Here is a 20565-nt window from a genome sequence, read left to right as displayed (position 1 = left end):
AGGGTCGTCTGCGCAAGCAGGCGTTTGGTGTGTTGCGACACCACGTACCCGAGCACACGAGGGTTGGACCCTCCCGCGTGTAACCGTGCGCGGCTTAGCCGTGTCTGGGGAAAGGGGGATCCTGGGGGTTGAGCTGATGCTGGGTGTTTGGACCTTTAAGGCCCCCCGGCGGAGGCAACATACCCCTTTGGCCTCTGCTTCGCATAGACGGCACCCCCGGACTGACCCACCCGGGGGAAATCGGTAGTTGCCTTTTCCTGTCTCTCTCTCTCCCTACAACCTTCGTCTTTTCCTTACTTTCCACCTTTCCTGTCTCCTTCTCATTTCTTTATTACTTCCGACCTTCCTGGCAGCAAGGGTTAACCTTGTGTGAGTAGCCAACCTTGGTTATATCATATTTGGTTATAGCGGTAGCGTACAGCTGGCGCTTGTAGGCCCTGTTTTACAGACCCTGCAGCGTCCCCTTGTTGGGCTCCATGGTGGGTGGCTGGCGCTACTGCCGAAAAATACACTCCAACTTATGGCTAGTTCTTTCCCTCCACTATCTGATCGCTCCCTGAAAAGGGGGCGCACCGAAGAAATCTTTGAATTTTTTGGACGCCAAAAAGAAACTTTCCCACGATTCCATGTACAGTCGCCGACCGTTTATTCGGACCTCACGGGGACTGCGGAAATGTCCGAATAAACAGGTGTCCGAAAAAGCAGATTAAGAAAAAAAAAAGAAATCCTTTATTTCCACGCACTTATTCGGGCTCGGCAGTAGGCTTGAAGAAATCGTGAGTGCGCCGTTGCACGCTGCTCCGTTTACGCGCAATCAGATAAGCCTGAATCTCGGAGAGGGTCGTACGGTCACTATAGGCGGCTGAAAGCACAGTCATTGCTTGTGCACGCTCCGCATGCGACGGCAGCGTAGCACATGATGCGTCATCGTCCGGCGGTGCAGCAGAAACCTGACGAATGATCTCGCCGTCGTTGAGTCCTGCGCATGTCAGTACTGCAGTACCGCATGTCAGTACCTGTGAAACTGTCAAATGAGACGGTGTCCGGAATCGCAATGCAACCACTGCGCAGGTCTCGGCAGAACATTTTCCGCGTCAGTAGGGAGCACATCGGAAGGCGACAAATCTTAGGCCTCCCGGCACCCGCTTGCCGGCATTCCCCAGCGAAGTCTGCGCGGGCACTGTCGGCGCCATTAGACACTTGACGCGATGTTTCCGTATGCCGCGTTGGATCACCGAAACCTCGACTCAGCACACAAAGCAAACACCACCGTGCCAACACCAGTCGCACAAACGAAAAACGTAGCCTGCTCGCAGCGTCGTGTGCGAAGAAACAAATCAGCTGCTGGATTGTCTTGACATGGCTTACTAAGCTGAAACTGGAACTGCTGTAGAGCCACTCTATCAAACCAGGCAGAAACGATGCTGATGAGCGGGGATTTCCAGTAGCGCCACTTCGTGGGGCAGCAAGGAGGCTCTGTTCAAAACAAAAATCGCGTTCAGCAAGTCGAACTATGCGCCGTTCATAGTCGGTGCATGATGCTCTCGATCGAGTTGGCTGAAGGAGTGTTTGAAAAATCAGACGAGAGGTTGCAACGTGTCCGAACGTTCAGCAGTTGTTATACATTATGGTCTATGGGGGGAATGGCGGTGCCGTGAAGCTGACCGAATAATCGGGCATGTCCGAATTTTTGGAGTCCGGAAAATCGGTCGGCGACTGTATCTGCTGTCTGTTGTCACTGAACCTTGTGTAATCTGATTGCTTGTATGCATATTGTGAATTGTGTTGAACTTTCTGGAAGACACGCGGGCTCCAGTGATTATTCTGGAACCTTCGATGACTCGTGTATAAAAGCCGATGCATTTATCCCACAAATCAGATTTCAACGGTTGCCGACTGTGTTTGCCGCTGTCATTGTGCTTTGAGTGTAACTTGTTTTTGTGGGCACAGACAGGTTCGCCCGATAAAAAGTTTGTTTCGTCGTTCAGTTTTGTGACTGTTTTCTTTATTGTCACCACAACGTGACAATGTTAGGAAGAGAACGCTGTGAGTCGCACACTTGGTTTCTACACAGATGATGCACGCTACTCTGGTGCCATATCGTAGCTATCATCGCCACACAGCCTGTCTTGCACGGCACTGCGCTTTTCTGCTCACGCTTTTGTTCTACCGATGATGAGAGTGGCCCTTCATATCGGGGAAGACGTGCCACCAGTGTCAGTGGCGACAACACTCAAGGCAGCGTCACATTGAGCCTTACATCGAGCTGCTCCCCATCGCCCCTTGCAGGAGCAGTGATACATGACACGCGCTAGTACCGCGGATTGACCTCAGCAGCTGACGCCGCAGATGAGTGTAGCCTGTTACGTTTCGCCTACGACGCGCGGTATAGCCGGCGCGGATGCAACGGACGCCGGGGCTTCATTCAAAGCGGTGGACATTTTGGCCCGTACAGCGCTGCCGCAACGGCTCCCCGCCAAGGGCGTCCAGGCATGTTTCAATGCCACGTGTATTCGTGTGTGCGTGTATGTGTGTGTGCATGTTGGTGCCCACGCTTGTCAAAGCGCGGCAGCCGGGGAGAGGAGCTCCCCAAGTGTGAAGCGAGGAGGTATGACCAGCGCCGGCCCAGCAGATGCGTCACTACACTCGTCTCAACGTGTCTCTCAGCGTGTCCATGCCCCGCCGTCACGTGCGCCTCTGACGAGGCGTTCCTTCTTGCCCTCGACTCCGAGAGTATAAAAGCAGCTGCCCCCGGACGCCAAGAGAGAGGCTCCGATTTCTTCTGTCGAGTAACGTGCTCTCCCGTCTCTCCACTTCGGTCGACCTGACCGGCCGCTCTTTTGCGATGCTAGAATAAACAAGTTGTTCTGTTAGCAGTCGACTCATGCTTTGCCAGGACCTTCGGATGCTTCCAGTTGTGCCCCAGGCCGCCAGGCCAACGCTACCCTTGGGGCTTGCGACCCATTTAGAACAAGCCCTGCCCACTATATGCCACCCTGGTACATTGTCCTAGAAGGGGGCAGTGGGCTTACTCAGCCACTTCTCTGACGCAGTTAACGTCACATCCAAGAGGAGGTGGCACCACAGACAACTTGAATGGAAGCTGTGCTTGCAGTTACTTGCAGAAGTAGAGCAACCCTAACAGGTGCTTTCATTTTCCTTGCACTGCTGTTGATTTCAGTTTGAAGCACTTCACACTTTTTTAATTTCGGCACACTTGAGATTCTTTACATATCCTTAGCAAGCACTACATTTGTTCAGGCCGCATGATATTTGCCACAACAGTACCTTGTGGAAAAGGACGACACCAATCCTTTGGCGATTTGTTGCCTATCCGAACTGCAAAACTTTTTATGCAAATAAATCATCACCGATGGATTTTGCTTATGTGGAAGGGGCCTTAAAATTTTCTGAATTATCAGGCAATCGAAAAAAAATAATTTGAGAAACAATCTTGTTGAATTAGAGGGTCGGTGACCAAATGTACGGTTTCATGTCATGTCGACCTAACCTAAAATGATTTTGTGCCAAGATTATGGGAGGTAGTCCACCAGTGAATTAGTCAGAAAACAGTGTGTGCATACTTCCTAGCCGAGCTAAAAAAATGCAGGTACGCTAGCCAGATGGGGGGTGGGGGGGTGGGGGGAGTGGAAGGGATGAGAGGAGGCTTAGCCTTCATTTTCACCAGTAATAGTCAACTAATTTCCACCAAATAATGACGATAGTATCTTGAAAGAATACCATTGTAAAGTGATTAAATTTCCAGGTCGCATTCTACACACCACAGTGGATTAGTGGCCATGGCTATCTACCCTGCTTAGCCGATCTACTCTGCTTGTATGGCTCAAATATTTACGTGTTTCACTTGCGTTGTTTCACATGTGATAGTAGCCTTCTGCATTTTTTCATTAATCATCATTGTGCAGTTACATTTTTGTTTTGCTTATGTATAGCAATAGGGTTTTTGTCGATGTGGGGGCATGGCTCAGTCACTGCACAGCATACTCATCTCTTGCATACTGTGTGCGACAAAAACACTGCAGAAAAAGAAATTTCACGTAGAGACTCCTCTGGTAGTTGTCTAAGTATGCATAAGCGTTGTGCCACTTGCTCATCTCTAGGCAGCTCGGCGTCATCAATTTTGTTGAAATTGATTGGACCAGTATAAACCCTTATCAACCCTCATTGGTCGTTCGCTTATCATGTTCGACAGCGAACATGATAAGGCAAGTTTAATAAAGAGAGAGAGAGTTACGGCACTGGAACCCACGACCATTTCTGTTAATCAAGTTGCAGTTAATTAACCACATTTAATTAAGATATATTTAATTAAGGCACTAAAACCCTTGACTTCCTGTAATTAACACACTTCATGATAATTAAGCTGAATTAGGGCTAATTTAGCAAAGCTGTTGCAAAACCACCACTACATTTGCTGAGGGGTGTATGCAGGGGTGTATGCATTCGTGGTATGCATTCGCTCGGTTACGTGGTATAATGCCGCAGCTGAGGCAAGCCGATGTTCAATGCAAGAATGGCTGCTTTAGATATACGCTATAAATATTTGGCAGACTCTGACATCCACGTACTGCAGTGTTGCGCAAATAATTGAAACACCAGACGCTGACGTGTGCTGAGCTGCATTGTTGTTTTTGTGGCATCCTCAAGGTTGCGTTTGTGCTCCTCGAATTCGGCCCGAGTAAGCAGCTTCATCTTGTGGGCAGGGCATTTCAGCAAGGAGTTTTAACATGCCAACTTATTGGGAATCGTTGCAGCACGAAATGCAGACTGGTGATTCTCGAGCAGCCAGAGTGGGCCAAGATGCACTTTGTTGTTTTCATAATGTGTAGTGTTTTAAGATTTTAAAATGGCAATGAGCAACCGAAATAAAATCAGGCTGGTGAGTGATGCCAGAGTCCAATTCTGCTAGAGCAAAATATGACGCTCACTTTGCGTCGTTTGCAGGTGGCTACGGCGGCACGTTTGGGTTATTGCTTATTCAAAGCTTGCAGTACGCTTCCAACAACAGTACGCCACTCACTCTGAAACCGATAGGTGAAGTGCTTGTTGCAATAGGATTGGTGGGCATAGCTGTGAATGCAGTGCACATCGAACTGGGAGGAGGTTTGCTCGTACCAGAATCTGAAACTGAGTGCGCGCTGGTGATTTCATGTGACAAGGGTAAGCAACTATTGTGGTGAAGCTGCCATGGTGGTGGCTTACTGCGCTCAGTCATGCGCCTCTGCCAAGATTCTCTGCCAAGTGTTTTGCTCTGAAGGTGCCACTATTTTTTCTGTGGTTGTAGGCGAGGAGCTGCTGCTGTTGCCGGAGCCTGTGTTTACGCTGTCAGCTGATGGTGCGCCTGCGACGTGCGTCGTGGGCTCAGCATCGGGGCGGATCTTCCTGGGGGGCCGTGACGGCTGCCTCTACGAGATCGTCTACTCTGCTGGCAGCAGCTGGTTTGGGTCGCGCTGCCGCAAGGTGAACCACTCGAGCAGCACCCTAGCCTACCTGCTGCCCGCTTTCCTTAGCCTGCCCTTTGGCGAGGAGGACCCCATCGTGCAGGTGGGCTGCTGGCTGCTCCAAGCAATCCCTCTACTTGCGATGCATAATTATACTGCCAACATGTAACAAGCGAACAATTTTTGTAGCTCAAGTTTTGTGATCATAAGCTCTGCCGTGAAGCCACACCTCAAAGCAAGGTTCTCTGCCCTTCAAAGTATCGTTATCTCCTAGGGAACCCCACTTCCTCCCCACCCTTGCTTGCTGAAGCTCCCTTCTCTCTTCTTTCACAGTCGCCCATTCTCCTACTTTTTACAGGCCGCCATTTCGTGTTTAGTACTTGGCGAATAGTGCACGTGGCACCGGCAAACTCGTGCGTCACCCGTTCTCGCGGCACTCGCTCAGCCTGCACTATATAGCAGTGAGCCAAATCACTGTTGTGATTTTCGGCTCGGTCGCGTTTGCTCCATTGCCGATGCGAGGGCTTCTCCGTGTGCGCTGTCATCCGCTACCATGCAAGTGCTAGCTGCGAAGTGATCCGATTCACATCAGATATCATGTGATTGATTCGTCTGCGATAATGTGCGGCATGTGAATCCAGCTTTGTCAGCATCGCCGAAGAATGGGGGAACAGAGCCGTTGGCCGACATAGGCAAGTTGTGCAACCGTGAATGGAGACTGCTTTATATATTTATTTATTCAGCAGCTGCGTCACCTTGGAAGGCATTACAGCAGGGGGTTCATACATATCTACATCAATTGTCACTCATTTCAACACACAAAGTGTGGTAAAAGCTTTCATTACATTTTATACCTACAATATTTGACGGGAGAGTATTCCACTCCCTCGTGGTCCTATAAAAATATTCATAATGCAAGGTGTCTTCCTTAAAAAAAAATTCATGAAGTTTCAAGGCATGGTCCCTTCTACGCGAGATATACGGTGGTAATGTAATATATTTGTTCCTGTCAATGCCTGTTTTAGAATGGTAAACACCGAAAAAATTTGATTCTGAGGCCCTTTCTTCTGTCCTTTAGATCCTGCCAATGAATTCTGTGCTTGCTTTCGGTGATACTGAAGTTTTTGTTGTAATTGTGCAGAATGGATCGAACCACTCTATTCTGAATTTTTTTTCAAGTGATTCGACTGACACCGGGGTTCGCACGGGTGCTTGAAAACCTTGAAAACCCTTGAATTTGAAAATGTGATTTTCAAGGCCTTGAAAACCTTGAAATATTTAGTGGTGCCTGAAAGACCCTTGAATTCCGTGATAATAGTCATTGGCGCCGTTCAGCGATTGCCCGTTGATCAACTGGCCACATTGAAAGCGAGGGTTGCCTCCCGATCCAAGCCAAGAAAATCCAGTCCAGTTCGGGCGTTCGTCCTCCATGTTTTGTTTATTTTGTTCGCTGCGGTCGCGCACTTTTTATAGTTGCCGTCCTCATACCGCTTGCTAATCGCCTTCCGTTGGCTTATTCAGAGCACGTGTATTGCGGCACGCGCTGGACGTGGACGTAATTGTGTGTGCGCGCAATGCCCGGGAAGTGCAATTTCCAGCGATCGTGGCTTAGCCATGACGAGTACAAAGACTAGATTGCGCCGGACACCACGAGTTTGCATCGTGCTAGATGCAGACTGTGCGGAAAAGTGTTTGACATCTCGTCGATGGGAGAGTCTGTGCTGAAGAGCCACAAGAGGAGTTCGAAACACAGTGCGAGCATGAAGAATGCAGCAGGTAGCTCCATGGTGAACTACGTGACATCGTGCGAGTGTGGCGAATCCGTTCGTGTGGTCGAAACGCAGTCCTCGATATTGAATGCCGCAAGCAAGGCTCACGATTTAGTGACAGAAGCGAAAATATTGTGGGCTTTGAAAGTTGTCACGTGTCATTACCCGTACAGCTCATCCGCCCACACAAGCGATCTGTTCAAGAGAATGTTTCCCGATAGCGAAGTGGCGAAGGTCTTCACATGTGGAGAGAAAAAGTGCGCGTACCTGGCGTGTCATGGTCTCGGGCCATTCTTTCTATCATCCATTCATTGGGCAATAGATAAGCGTTACTATTGCATTGTTCTGTGTGATGAATCCGTAAATGGTTACCTCCATCAGAAGCAGATGGATATACACCCCAGGTACTGGGATGCATCTCAAAAAATAACAACAAGGTACTTCACATCCGTTTTTATGGGCCACGTGACGGCAGATGGCATCGAGGATAAATTGTTGAAAGCACTGGAGCCATTACCACTTGTTAAGATCCTACAAGTGTCCATGGATGGACCGAATGTCAACTTGAAATTTTTCAGAAGCTTTCAGGAGCACCTGCAAAAAAACTATCAAGTACAATGCTGAGATTTAGGCACTTGCGGTCTGCACGTTGTGCACAACGTCTACAGGGCGGGTATAACTGCCAGCGAGTGGGGAGTGGACATTCTGTTGTCTAGTCTAAGTGCATTGTTCGAAGATTCCACGGCGAGGCGAGAGGACTTCATCGCCCATCGCTGGGTTGAAAATGTTCCAGTAGTTGAACGAGCCGTTTCACTGTGGCCTGGCGTAAAAATTTACATTGAGTCTGCAAGAAAGAAAGAAGTGAACCAGCCAAAATGTGCCTCCTTTCAAAACTTGCTCAGTGTCTCCAGTTACCCACTAGTCGCAGCAAAACCTAACTTTGCCCTTGGGATTGCGCTAGTTCTGAAACCTTTCCTGACGGACTATCAGGCAGACCAACCACTTGTGTTTTTTCTGGCAAGGGACCTCGAAACAATTGTCAGGAAGCTTCTCACAAAGTTTGTGAAGTGTTCAGTTCTCTCTGCGTCAGTTGGGACTATAGGCCTGTTGAAAATCAACATTGAAAACGTGAACAGTCACACACCACTTGAGAAAGTGGACATTGGTTATGCAGCTGAACAAATTTTGAAGAATTCCAAGGTCAGTGGAAAAGATGCGTTTGCATTTAAAATGGAATGCAAGCAGTTCCTTGTTACTGTGTGTAAAAAGGTTCTTGAGAAGAGTCCTTTAATATTCCCTTTGGTTAGAGGCCTTTCCTCACTGGATCCCCGTCAAATGTCAAGCCAGACCCGTCAAGCCAGACCAGTGCCTAGCAGGACTCGAGAATGTTTTGAATGCCCTCATCGCTGCAAAAAGGTTGAGCGATCACCAACGGGACTCTGTTCTCTTTGAGTACGCCGAAATGCTGCAGATGGAGAAGCACAAGCTCCGATTGTTTGAAAAGAGCTCTGACAGGCTAGACATTTTTTTCTTATAACTCCTAAAGTTCAATTCATCCTACGCTGAGCTCTGGACAGTAGTCCAACTTTTGCTTGTGCTCAGCCACGGCCAGGCAACTGTGGAAAGAGGATTTAGTGTCAACCGGCAGGTCTGTGTGGAAAGCCTGAAAAGTCTGTCCTATGTCTCACAACGCGTTATATGTGACGCCGTTGATAAGGCAGGTGGCATCCTTAACATTCCTATAACAAAGGAGTTGAGGACCTCCGTTTCAGCTGCAAGGCATCGTTATCATGCATATCTGGAGGCGCAGAAGAAGGAACAACTTGAAGAAGCAATGCAGTCAAAGAGGCGCCTTGTTGAGGAAGAAATTGATACCTTAAAGCGAAAGAAAACAAGGCTTGAAGCAACCGTTGCTGATCTGACAGCTTCAGCAGACAACTTGGCTGAGAAAGCAGAAGAGACATGCACCGTCGTGCACATTGTGAAGTCAAATTGCCTTAGGAAAATGGCAAAAAGCAAGACAGAAGAACTTCTAAACATCAAGCAAGAAATAATCACAAAGCTTCAGGAGCTTTCATGAACGCTTGTTACGACCTGTCTTAGTTTACTATTAAATTAGTCTAGTCTGTAAGTGCGTCTTTTTCTTAGTGTTCAATAAATTTGTTGCAGCGTGTTTTTAAAAAGTTGTTTTACTATAAAGGGTACTAAATTGAGTATTGAAATGAGTCCTTGAAAAAAACTTTGGGGGGCCTTGAAAGTCCTTAAAAACCCTTGAATTTGTGCCTTCAAAGCCTGTACGAACCCCGTGACACGTATAAAGATCCCAGCAGATACACGCCTAGTCAAGTACCAAACATGTGTGAGTGAAATACAGCCATTCTTTCAATTTACTAGGTAATTGGCCAAACTTTTGACGTAGAAAGCCCAACTTTCGTGCCGCCTTCCTTCTTACCTCCTGTACATGCCTGTTCCACCTTAAATCCGAGGTACACAAAACTCCTATAAGTATTTGTATTCCGTAACCCTTTGCAAAGGTCTGAGCAGTGTGGTATGCTGTTACTTTCGCAGATTATATGCAGGCTTTTTTCTTTCTTCCCCAGCTGTTGTAATTGGAAGTGCAGATTATAAGCGATGGCAGGTTACAGTCGCCGACCATTTATTCGGACCTGCGGAAATGCGGAAATGTCCGAATAAACAGGTGTCCGAAAAAGCAGATTAAAAAAAAAAATGAATCCTTTATTTTCACGCACTTATTCGGGCTCCGCAGTAGGCTTGAAAAAATCGTGAATGTGCCGTTGCACGCTGTTCCGTTTACGCGCAATCAGATAAGCCTGAATCTCGGAGAGGGTCGTACGGTCACTATAGGCGGCTGAAAGCACAGTCAGTTGGTGCGTTAAGTTAGCGCGCTCCGAACTCGAAAGGAGCACGCTCGAGTGCGCTCGAGTGCGATGCCTTCGGAGCTTTAACTTAAGACCATTTTTGCCGACTGTTTTCGGGTGCACGAACGCGCCGTCTGGCGAATGTTATGTTGCTTCCGCATCCGCTATCGCACTTCGCACGCTTTTCTAAATTGGCCCCGCCGACCGTACTCCTGCAGTTCTTGTTAGACGATGAAGAGGTAGAAGAACTTGACGCGCCCCCTCTAGCCACCATAAACGCGCGGCGACAGGGGCAGCAGCAGTGGCTTACGTATGCGATACGCCAAGCTCGAAGCGCGCCAACACGTTTCCGATCTTGCCTGAGAGCAGCTTCAGACGCACGGCTGCGCGGCGGCTGCAGGAACGAGTGGGCAAGGAGAAAGGACTTGCATCAGTAGAAAGAGTAGGAAACACGTCACCTTTCCAAAAGCCGTAGCAGGCGCGCGCTCTCGCGCACCGTTTCCAGGTTGGGGCGTGTTGAGCGCCCTCCGCAATCCCGCACCGGAAGTCGCTTTTTAGCCGTTAAGTTTTAAAAGAGCGCACTCTGCTGGCTAGAGCGCGCTCGAGCGCCTTAATTTAACGCGCCCACTGTTTGTGCACGCTCAGCATGCGACGGCAGCGTAGCACATGGTGCGTCATCTTCCGACTCGGGAGTCATCGTCCGGCGGTGCAGCAGAAACCTGACGAATGATCTCGCCGTCGTTGAGTTCTGCGCATGTCAGTGCAGCAGTGTCAGCACCTGTGAAACTGTCAAATGAGACGGTGTCCGGAATCGCAATGCAACCACTGCGCAGGTCTCGGCAGAACATTTTCCGCGTCAGTAGGGAGCGCATCGGAAGGAGACAAATCTTAGGCCTCCCGGCACCCGCTTGCCGGCATTCCCCAGCGAAGTCTGCGCGGGCACTGTCGGCGCCATTAGACACTTGACGCGATGTTTCCGTATGCCGCGTTGGATCACTGAAACCTCGACACAGCACACAAAGCAAACACCACCGTGCCGACACCAGTCACACAAATGAAAAACGTGGCCTGCTCGCACCGTCGTGCGCGAAAAAACAAATCAGCTGCTGGATTATCTTGACATGGTTTACTAAGCTGAAACCGGAACTGCTGTAGAGCCACTCTATCGAACCAGGCAGAAACGATGCTGATGAGCGGGGATTTCCAGTAGCGCCACTTCGTGGGGCCGCAAGGAGGCTCTGTTCAAAACAAAAATGGTGTTCAGCAAGTCGAACTATGCGCCGGTCATAGTCGGTGCATGATGCTCTCGATCGAATTGGCTCAAGGAGTGTCCGAAAAATCAGACGAGAGCTTGCAACGTGTCCGAACTTTCGGCAGTTGTTATACATTATGGTCTATGGGGAGAATGGCGGTGCCGCAAAGCTGACTGAATAGTCGAGCATGTCCGAATTTTTGGAGTCTGGAAAATCGGTCGGTGACTGTATGTGCTCCAGAATACAGTACATACTGTATTCTGTGACACTTGCCCTTTTCCACTTGTGGTATGCCTCACCGCAATACTTTGTGTATGCTTCACCGCGTAACGTTGCTGTGTTGAGGTGAAGTTGACTTTTGGGAAACTGCATCATGAAATGCGTCCTGTTTTCCAAGCTTCGAAACCATTGGTGAACATTACAAAGGTGGAGTCGGTGCCATTGCAAACAGTAGTGAATTGTTTTAATGATAAACATGACACCGAACAATGAGGAGCTTGGTAGCGAACGTCGAAGTGGTGGTGGCTACGGCTGCCAGCAGATCTGCATGCAAGAGCACCGGTTCTAGGCAGTGAGATAATCAAAATGACAGTGGTAGTGGCTTCAATTGATGCTGTTTTGGACGTGCGGTCGTGGCAAAATGTAGCGAAAAACGGATGGTGCGTCCAAAATTGTGCCTCCAAAATTTCAGATGTTCTTTTAAATATTGATTCTATGAGGTCTGTGGCAGTGCCGTGACGGCGTCCAAATTATTGGGCATGTCACGCATTGTCGCCACGCAAAGTTATAAAGGATCAGTGGTTACTTCGCTTTTATCAGGAGGTCACGGTTTGACGGCACTTTGTTTGCGCTCGTAATGGTAACAGCATGAACAAAACAATGACGGAGTGAAAGGACACAGGACAAACGCTGTTTACGTGTTGCCAATTGCTGATAATGTTTCGTGGAGACATTCTACCTTTTGAACATCGCATTTTGTTCACCTGAAGCGACATACAGTGAAATCTCCATATAACGAACTACAGGGGACCATGGTAAATTGTTTGTTATTCTGAAAGGTTGTTATTGTTAACCATAATTAACCATTTTGCTCTTAACCCATCAGCTCACCAGTTGTCATTGTATGAGCTATCCATTAAAATGTTGCTGTTGACTTTTGGCTCACGCTCTTGCTATTTCCTATAGCATGGGTTCTAAAAGTGGGTTCCGTGGAACCCAGGGGGTCTGCAGGCCCCTCCTTGGGGTTCTGCGAGCCACTGATAAATATTCCCTAGTCCCGCACTTGCCAAGTTGCTAAGATGGCGGATACGAGTGCGATCGATCCAAGGAACCTCCATCACCCGTGCCCGATTGTCAAAAAGCACGTTACAGCACGTGAATGAAGTATGCGAACCATGCTATAATTCAGCCAGCAGTTTGTAGCCAGCCAGCCTCCGAAAACGGGCAGTGTGCCTAAGCTTTTGCACTTGAATCTCAGAGGCTGTAACTTACCTTCGTGCACATCTCTCCCATTTGGATCGGTGCTGCTAGCGTGCATGCCTAAATATACACCAAAGGAAAAAAATAGGCATGGAGCAGCACAACACATTTGGTTCTTATGGTAGCTGAGCAAGCGCCACAAATGTGCGACTCAAAAGAGCAAAAACGGTGTCAGCATCCAACCAAAACGGAACAGCAGAGTCCACATTGTCATAGTCATCAGCGGAAATGGTATGTGACATTTGAATAACACAAATGCCGGAACGCTTCATGCCTAATTGTGCCTTTGAACTCTTTATTATTGCGTATATCATTGAGCACAACACCGCGTTGGCGACTGGCGACATGTCTTCATAAATGCATAGTCGCCACCCATGATCACGTCAATAACCACCATGTTTTCGTCCACAGTGGTTGCAACAAACAATAGTTTTGTTTTGACTCTATGCATGCGTCGACCGCGTGCCTTCAAAAATGCATAGTCCCCCTCCATGATCACGTCGATAGTCACCGCGGTTTCGTCCTCAGTTGTTGCAGCAAACAGTAGTTTGACCTTGTCTTGGTGTGTGTGTTGGCTGCCTGCCTTCCCAACTGCAAGGTCACTGCGAACAGCGCCTGCAGTTTCGTTCGCAATTTTCGCCCGTGGTTTCGTTTGCCAACAATGATTTGTTGGCGGCCAACTCACTGGCCAAAAAATAATCGGGATCTGCGCACGCTAGTGAATACAGTCAACGACCGATTTTTCAGACCCTCTAAGAAACGTAAAAACGTCCGAAAATTCAGGCAGTCGGAAAAAATGAATGCATGCAAAAAAACGCACCTTTTTTCATTTTTCTCAGATCTAGAGCTAAAGGGCAAAGTACCGCGCTTCCGAAACCCTGCCAAAGCATCAATGAACGTGCTATAAAAAGAGGCGTTCGAAAACTCTGTATGCAGCCGACTGCCGGTTTATTATGTACATGTGCATCGTCGGGCAGCCAGTGTTATTGCTGCAGTGGCTTGAAGAACTTGTTGATTGTTGTTTGGACGACGTTTCGGTTGCATGCGATCATATTCACCTCGATCTGAGCAAGGGTCATGTCAGCACTGTACACCGATGAAAGAGTCAACAGTGCTTGCGTCAACTCGGCGCTTGTAGGCGGCGCAGGCATTGGCTCCTCATTTTCAACATCGGAGTCTTCTGAATCCCCCACAACCTGACGGACTATTTTCTCGTCAGTCAGTTCTGCGCAGAAGCTGAGCTCGTTGTTAGCGTCAACAAACTGTTCAAAATTTATTTCCGTGGGTACGGTACTGCTTTCCACCTTTGATGCCATCGGCGAGGACGACGAAAACGAAGTGGGGGCCATCGAAGGCAAGCGAAATCCTCAAGTTGCGAACAGTGCAGTTCGCTGACGAGCGTCGAAGCACCTAGGCCTAGCGTCGCAGAGCACACTTGACACAACAGCACAACCACACACCACGCTAGCCAAAACGTGGCCTGCGCAAACAAACGAAATAGTGCCGCTCCGGAAACTCCGCCGTAGGCGGAAGTGCGGCCATTTGCGGCGATCATTGCGGCGATAAACATAGCCAGCGTGGCCAGACCAAATCAGTGTGTGACGGCTAGATTCGGCTAGTTGTGGTTCAAAGCAATGATATGCTTCGGCTGCAAGTCGATTTCCTTCGCAAGGACGCTGTGCAAGGAGCCAAAGGGCCTTCCGTCGCGTCAAAAAGTCAGGAAAATTGGACGGCGGGGGGTTCGAGCGTCCGAAACTTAAGATGTCTTTATACATTGATTCTATGGGGCTCGTGGCGGTGCCGCAAAGACGTCCGAAATATCAGGCATGTCCGAAAATTTAGCCGTCCAAAAATTCAGTCGACTGTAGCATGTCTCAGATGAAGACGCACGCTGTGGCTGCACTGCGAAGGAAGTCACGAGGCCTTCCCCACTGTAAGTGTTAATCAGTCACGAGATGATAGGAACTGCATCTTCCACACTGCACTTTTTGGGTGAGTTGGTTCATCTTGAAACATGGGTAACAGCGCAAACAGATGACCACAAGAAGGGAGACACGTACATACCTGCCAACCCTCCCGATTCGCCCGGGAGACTCCTGATTTTTTACTGAACTTTCCGATTGTACGATCAATGTCATATATCTCCCGAAAAATGGTCTCTGTTCGCGCAAGAGTGAATTTTGCGAAACCGGCACTGCGAAATCTAAAGCCACATCGTAATTGTCAGCATCACCAACAATGGCTGCACTAGCACCATCGGTATCATCGACTACGCAGCCGACTACGGTGCCTAGTAAGTCAACCAAAGCCAAAGCCAATGTAGCTCTTGCATTTCCTGCAGGCCTTTCTCCATGGTGCAGCTTGTTGCTGCTGCTTGCAAGGCGTTGCTGCTTGTGTGTATGATTAGTGTCGGCTAGGCCGTGTGTACGCGGTGCATCGTGTAAAGTTACAGTCCTCGTGTGCTTGATGCCATGGCGCTATCAAAGGCCAAGAACAGGTATTTGCAGAAGTTTTTGCGATCCTATACTTCTGAATTTCCATGCTTTTTGACATCAAGAAAAGGAGAACCTTATTTATTTTGTACAACGTGTGGATGCGACGTCAGCACACGGTGGCAAAGGCGACTTGAAACTCGCGACGCACCTCTGAGCAGCAAGACAACATAGTGAACTTTCTCCGGAACAACTGCGACGACAGTGTCATACGTCTGGAGTGCCCATTTACGGGATTCCTCGTTGAATACAACCTACCCCTAGTGTCAGCAACCACGTTGGGCCTCTTCTACGGAAAATGTTTCAGAAATGCGACGAGGCAAAGCATTATTGATGTCAACGCAACTCTGAAACGCAACTTGGAAGTGTGCGGAGGTGGCCAATCTGAAATTTATTTCACAGGCATCGCTCTCGAGTCATAGTTTTTTTATTCAAGGTTTCCCTCAGCTGCTGCCCCGAGATTCCAATGAATCTGCTGAAGACGCTTTAGATGCTCTCAGAGCTGAGTTTGCCACACTACAGGCCTACAGTCCTCAAGAGCACATCCTGGATGAAGAAAGGTGGGACGTGCAGTGGTCTATGGCTGGAAAAATGAAAAGCATTGATGGAAAACAGGTTTCACCGAGTTGCTGAGGTGATGCTTGATTTACTCGTGATACTGCGTAGCAAGGCAGAGTGTGAGAGGATTTTAGCACGGCGCGAAAAACTAGGGACTGAATTCCGCTCATGAATGTGCAACACAACCCTCCAACACATGAGGCTAGTGAAGGGGTTTTGAGCAAGGACAAATTTGTGAAGTGAGCAAAGTCTGCTACTACAAGGTCCCTTCAAAAGTACTCGTCCAACACTGCCTGACAGTTCGACCCCCCTCCGCCCCCGGTCCCAACAGAAATTGAAACAGTGAATGCAACCCCCCCCCCCTTCCCGTTGGCGTGAAGGGTGATAGCATGCCAACAACGCAAGTGTAATACAGCCAAGCATGCGTAACAAAATGCAAACAATTATTTTCTTTTTCTTTGCAATCAGAACCCCCCTGACAGCTGCATCCAGAAGATCTAATTCAGCATCAAAGAGAGCAAGGGAAGGGGTGCTAAAGGCACTTTCTACCGAATTTTCTAATGTGATAGGCTTTTGAACTGATGCGCACGGTCTTGTCACGGTTCTTACCTAAAATCGTTGTCTCTTTCAACCGAGCCACACGATCCGTACACTTGCTAACATGCGCAACTAAATGTGCGTATTTATCATCTAGTTCTTTCAGTTTTTGAGCGTGTTCCCCTAAACGGTCATTGACACAGCGACCAGTTTCACCGGCGTAAAACTTCCCACTTGACATGGGAATGCAATACACCATTCCAGTGAAACATTTAAGAAACGGCGGGTGGTGGTTCTTCTGGCATCCACGTTTTCTGGCGTTGCAGAAGCGTAACAGCGCTTGTGTGTACGTGTCTCCCTTCTTGTGGTCGTATGTTTGTGCTGTTATCCATATGTTCCACACTGCTCTTGCGCAAAATCGAAACTGGATTTGCCGATTCATTCAGTAAATAAAGCGTGTTGATGTAGTAAGCATTTGTTTGTTGTTTTCTGTATACCCTCGATAATTTGACATTCTGTTAATTTGGACATTTTGTTTTCAGTCCTGTGAAATCCGAAATGATGAGGTTTTACAGTACTTAAAGTAGTGTAGGCACTAATTCCAAGACTTCTTGTGATGAAAGATTATAACTCTCCCCATGCAATATGCACTGAAACCTGCCATTGATTCTCGGCAGGCCTTGGTTGCGATGCTGTCTTGTATTGGCTCATGACATTGGCACCCAGTTTGCACCACGTGGGTTGCATATTGCCACCAAATAGCCTGTCGACCACCACTGTTGGCCTCAAACATGTTGTTCACTAGGCCTAGCATCCCCTTGGCACTTGATGAAGCTTAGCAGGGTTCCCTGGGACCAACATGCTGGAGAACCTGTAGAGACACAGACCTACGCAGAATAGGACGGCTCATAGAAAAATTTCAATCCCAGTGAAGTAATACAATGCATTGGAATCCTGATCTACATGGGAATTGTGGAACTGCCTCGCCTCCATCTATACTGAAATACTTCGGAGTTATTTGGGGGCCTCATTCTTCCAGAGATTATGCCCAGAAGCCGATTTCTTTCTTTCCTTGTTTTTGTCAGAGTTATGGACCCAGAGAAGACTGACTCTGTCCGTGATGGCAAGCTGCACAGGATCGCACATCTACTGCAGCATATGAATGACGTGTCAGGTCAACTTTTTGAGCCATACCGAAATTTGTGCGTGGACGAACAAATTGTTAAATCAAAAGGACGATCGGGAATTTGGCAGTATATGTGTGATAAGGGGGTCAAAGGGGGGTATAAGGTATGGATCCTCACCGACTCAAGGACAGGCTACACTTCAAATCAGTGTTTACGCCAGGAAGCGAAAAACGGCCAGCTCAAAGGGACTGGCTTATGGCGTTGTAACCTGCCTGTGTGATGCATATTTGGATCAAGGCTACATCATCTACCTTGACAACTTTTACACATCCACCACCCTCTTTGAACGTCTTCTTGAAAGGAAAACTCTCTCTTGCGAAACAACGCAAAGATCGTCGTGGATTTCCCTCCCAGTTGAAAGACACCACGTGGGAGAAAAGAGCAACTCGAGGGGACATTCGCTGGCTGCAGTGCCGTGATGTGCTGTACTTGCAGTGGAAAGACGAGCACGCTGTAAGTATGATAAGCACAGTGCACACTGCCAACAATCACGTCACTGCAATGCGCAAAGACAGGAGACCAATAAAGAAAGCTCTCCTTCAGGAAGCCGCTCTTGCCAGAAGACTACAATAAGGGCATGCTTGGTGTTGACAAGTCCGATCAACTTATTATTTTTGATGAAGTGTGTCAGGTGGTGGAAGACACTGTTCTTCCGTTGCATTGACATTGCTGTCAACAGCTTCATAATTTTTCAAGAACACAGGGAACATCACCCCGAGATAGAGGAGCTCTTTAGAAAGACTGGCTTTGACCAGCTTGCATTCCGAATTGAGCTGGCAAACCAGATTCTTGGGATGGACGACATACATGTTCACCCTCCACCTCCTCCAACAAAGTTGGAGCACAAGCCCCAGGTGTAAAAAAAAGCGCCGTAACTGCAAGCTCTGCAGTAGAGAAGAACAAAGTAGAGATGAAGACGGCAGTTTTTTGGGGGCCATCCGGTGTGTATCTGTGTTTGATCCCGACGAGGGACTGCTTTGGAGAATGGCATGCTGCCCAACCATGCTAACGTTATTTTTTGTGGAAAGAACAGTTTTCCGCAAGACTTTCTAAAACTTGTGTCATCTCTTTATGGTGTAATAGGCTACAAAATGTGTATCTTCAAATTTTTTCACTCTCGATATTTTTAAAGTTGTGCACCTTTTTCAAGCAAGATATCCTCACTATAAATTTTTACACTATAAAATTTTTTTCAATAATTTGTGTAATAAATATACATATATGCAATATTTATGTTATTGAATAGGAAATTATTTTAGCTATATTTTGATACCAAACAATGTAAATAAGGCATTAGTGTCTAGCTGCCAAAAAATATTTCCTTCCACTTAGTAAAAACTGCCCTTTTTCCTGTCGTAGCAAATGAGTTAAGGGAGTACACTGCCATTGAAATAATGTTCATCATTTCTTTCATCAGTATTAATGAAACACTGCAGTCTTACTAAGATTCTTGTGCCGATTTCAAATACGTAATTCATTTTCAAATTAGTTTTGAATTTAAATGAAAGTCATTGTCCATCGTCTGCAGAAACAATAGAAAAATAACCGCGCTACAAAAATTCATATTGGCACATGCATAGGTACTAGAAAACATGAACACAATGGTAGGAATACTTTTCTGATATAACAGATATTAGTAATTCTATAGTAATTCAATCTTCACTGTTTCAAATGTGGTTACCCTACTGTCTGATCTAAAGCAGAACTGAAAAATTTTGAAGCATAAATTCGAAAATCTGTTTCTACCATTGTGGGCTTCGCACACACAACTACGACTCACAACAAAAATTATGGCTCTACCTGCCTCGAAGGCAAAGATATCAGTGCTGCAAATCAGCAAGAAGTAAAAAATAGGTATTTTGAGCAAATGAGAAAAAGGAAATACATAGATTTTTAATCAAAAGTGTCGAAAAAGTTTTACAATATTTTGCAGTGAAAGTGACTAAAAGCCACCAAGAATGTGGTTGCTCTGACTACAGCCATCCAAATGTGGCAAAAACATCGCTTAGCGCCGTTGGTCGATTCCTGGTGGCTTACATCGCATGTGTGGTGAACACAAATATGCCGCAGATAAGCCGCGGTGCTGCCAGCGCGGAACATAGCCGACCGCAGTCGACCATAGCCAACCGGTTGCCGAGAAAGGGCCGGCGCACAAAGAATAAAGACCAGTTGGCACCGAGACTCCAAGGCCCATGCCTCGTCTCTGCTTTCCTCGTGCGTGCCAATACATGCGCGGCTAGAACGTCCGCAAAGAACAGGTTGGTCTTCTGGTTGCCGTTCACGCAGGGCGAACTCTACGCCAACGCGACATCACCGCTGCACGCGCATGTGATGACTGTCTTCATGGCGAGGCCATATTCTCGTTTGCTTTAGCGTACTGTGATGCTACCATGCTATGCACCTTGCACTTGACAAACGACAGTGCGTTCACACTGTTTATAGTGAAGCCTGCCTCAGCGTCAACTGGTGCGGCCGCAACGTCTGTGCGAGTGAGGGAGTCCAACTTCCGCTTTGTGGCTGGTGTTGAAGCAAGAACATGAAGTTCTTTTTTTTGGGGGGGGGGGGGGGGGGGCATTCATCTCCCTCTGCAGCAGATCTGCATGCTGCAGCATTGCAGTGTCCTGCTGAACGCGGCCGCTGTCTGGAACACCTTCACTCATTGGTGAGCTGGCTAGTCCTTCTTCGTCATCACTTTCTGATGGCGGCAGAATGTTCTCGATGTTTTCCAAAGGAATGGAATACCTTTAAAAGTTATAAGCTGATTGCTTCTTGTTTTTGCTGAACTTGTGTGCCTCATGGCGAACTTTGCTAGTGGATCAGACATAGTTGCGCACTTGCTACAAGCCTATGAGATGCGCCATTGTGTTGCCTGCGGAGTGGAGCAGACGACAAAAACCTTGCGCAGCCAACCACAGCACGTGTTTCTGGTCACGTGTGCTAGTCAACGAA

The 20565-nt window shown here is 47.8% G+C and overlaps 1 protein-coding gene and 1 pseudogene across 1 annotated transcript in view; both read left to right on the top strand.

Moving 5' to 3' along the window:
• Positions 1-20565, top strand: part of Nup154 (nuclear pore complex protein Nup154) — a 280785-nt gene that overhangs the window by 32612 nt on the left and 227608 nt on the right. The window contains exon 3 of the mRNA XM_075703099.1: positions 5306-5565. Within this exon, the coding sequence (XP_075559214.1) occupies positions 5306-5565 (260 nt within the window). The remainder of the gene's footprint in view (positions 1-5305; positions 5566-20565) is intronic.
• LOC142590683 (uncharacterized) lies at positions 7601-9494 on the top strand (annotated as a pseudogene).

The sequence above is a fragment of the Dermacentor variabilis genome, chromosome 8 (genome assembly GCF_050947875.1).
Source record: "Dermacentor variabilis isolate Ectoservices chromosome 8, ASM5094787v1, whole genome shotgun sequence".
Lineage (NCBI taxonomy): Eukaryota > Metazoa > Arthropoda > Arachnida > Ixodida > Ixodidae > Dermacentor > Dermacentor variabilis.
This window is presented reverse-complemented; position numbering and strand designations above follow the sequence as displayed.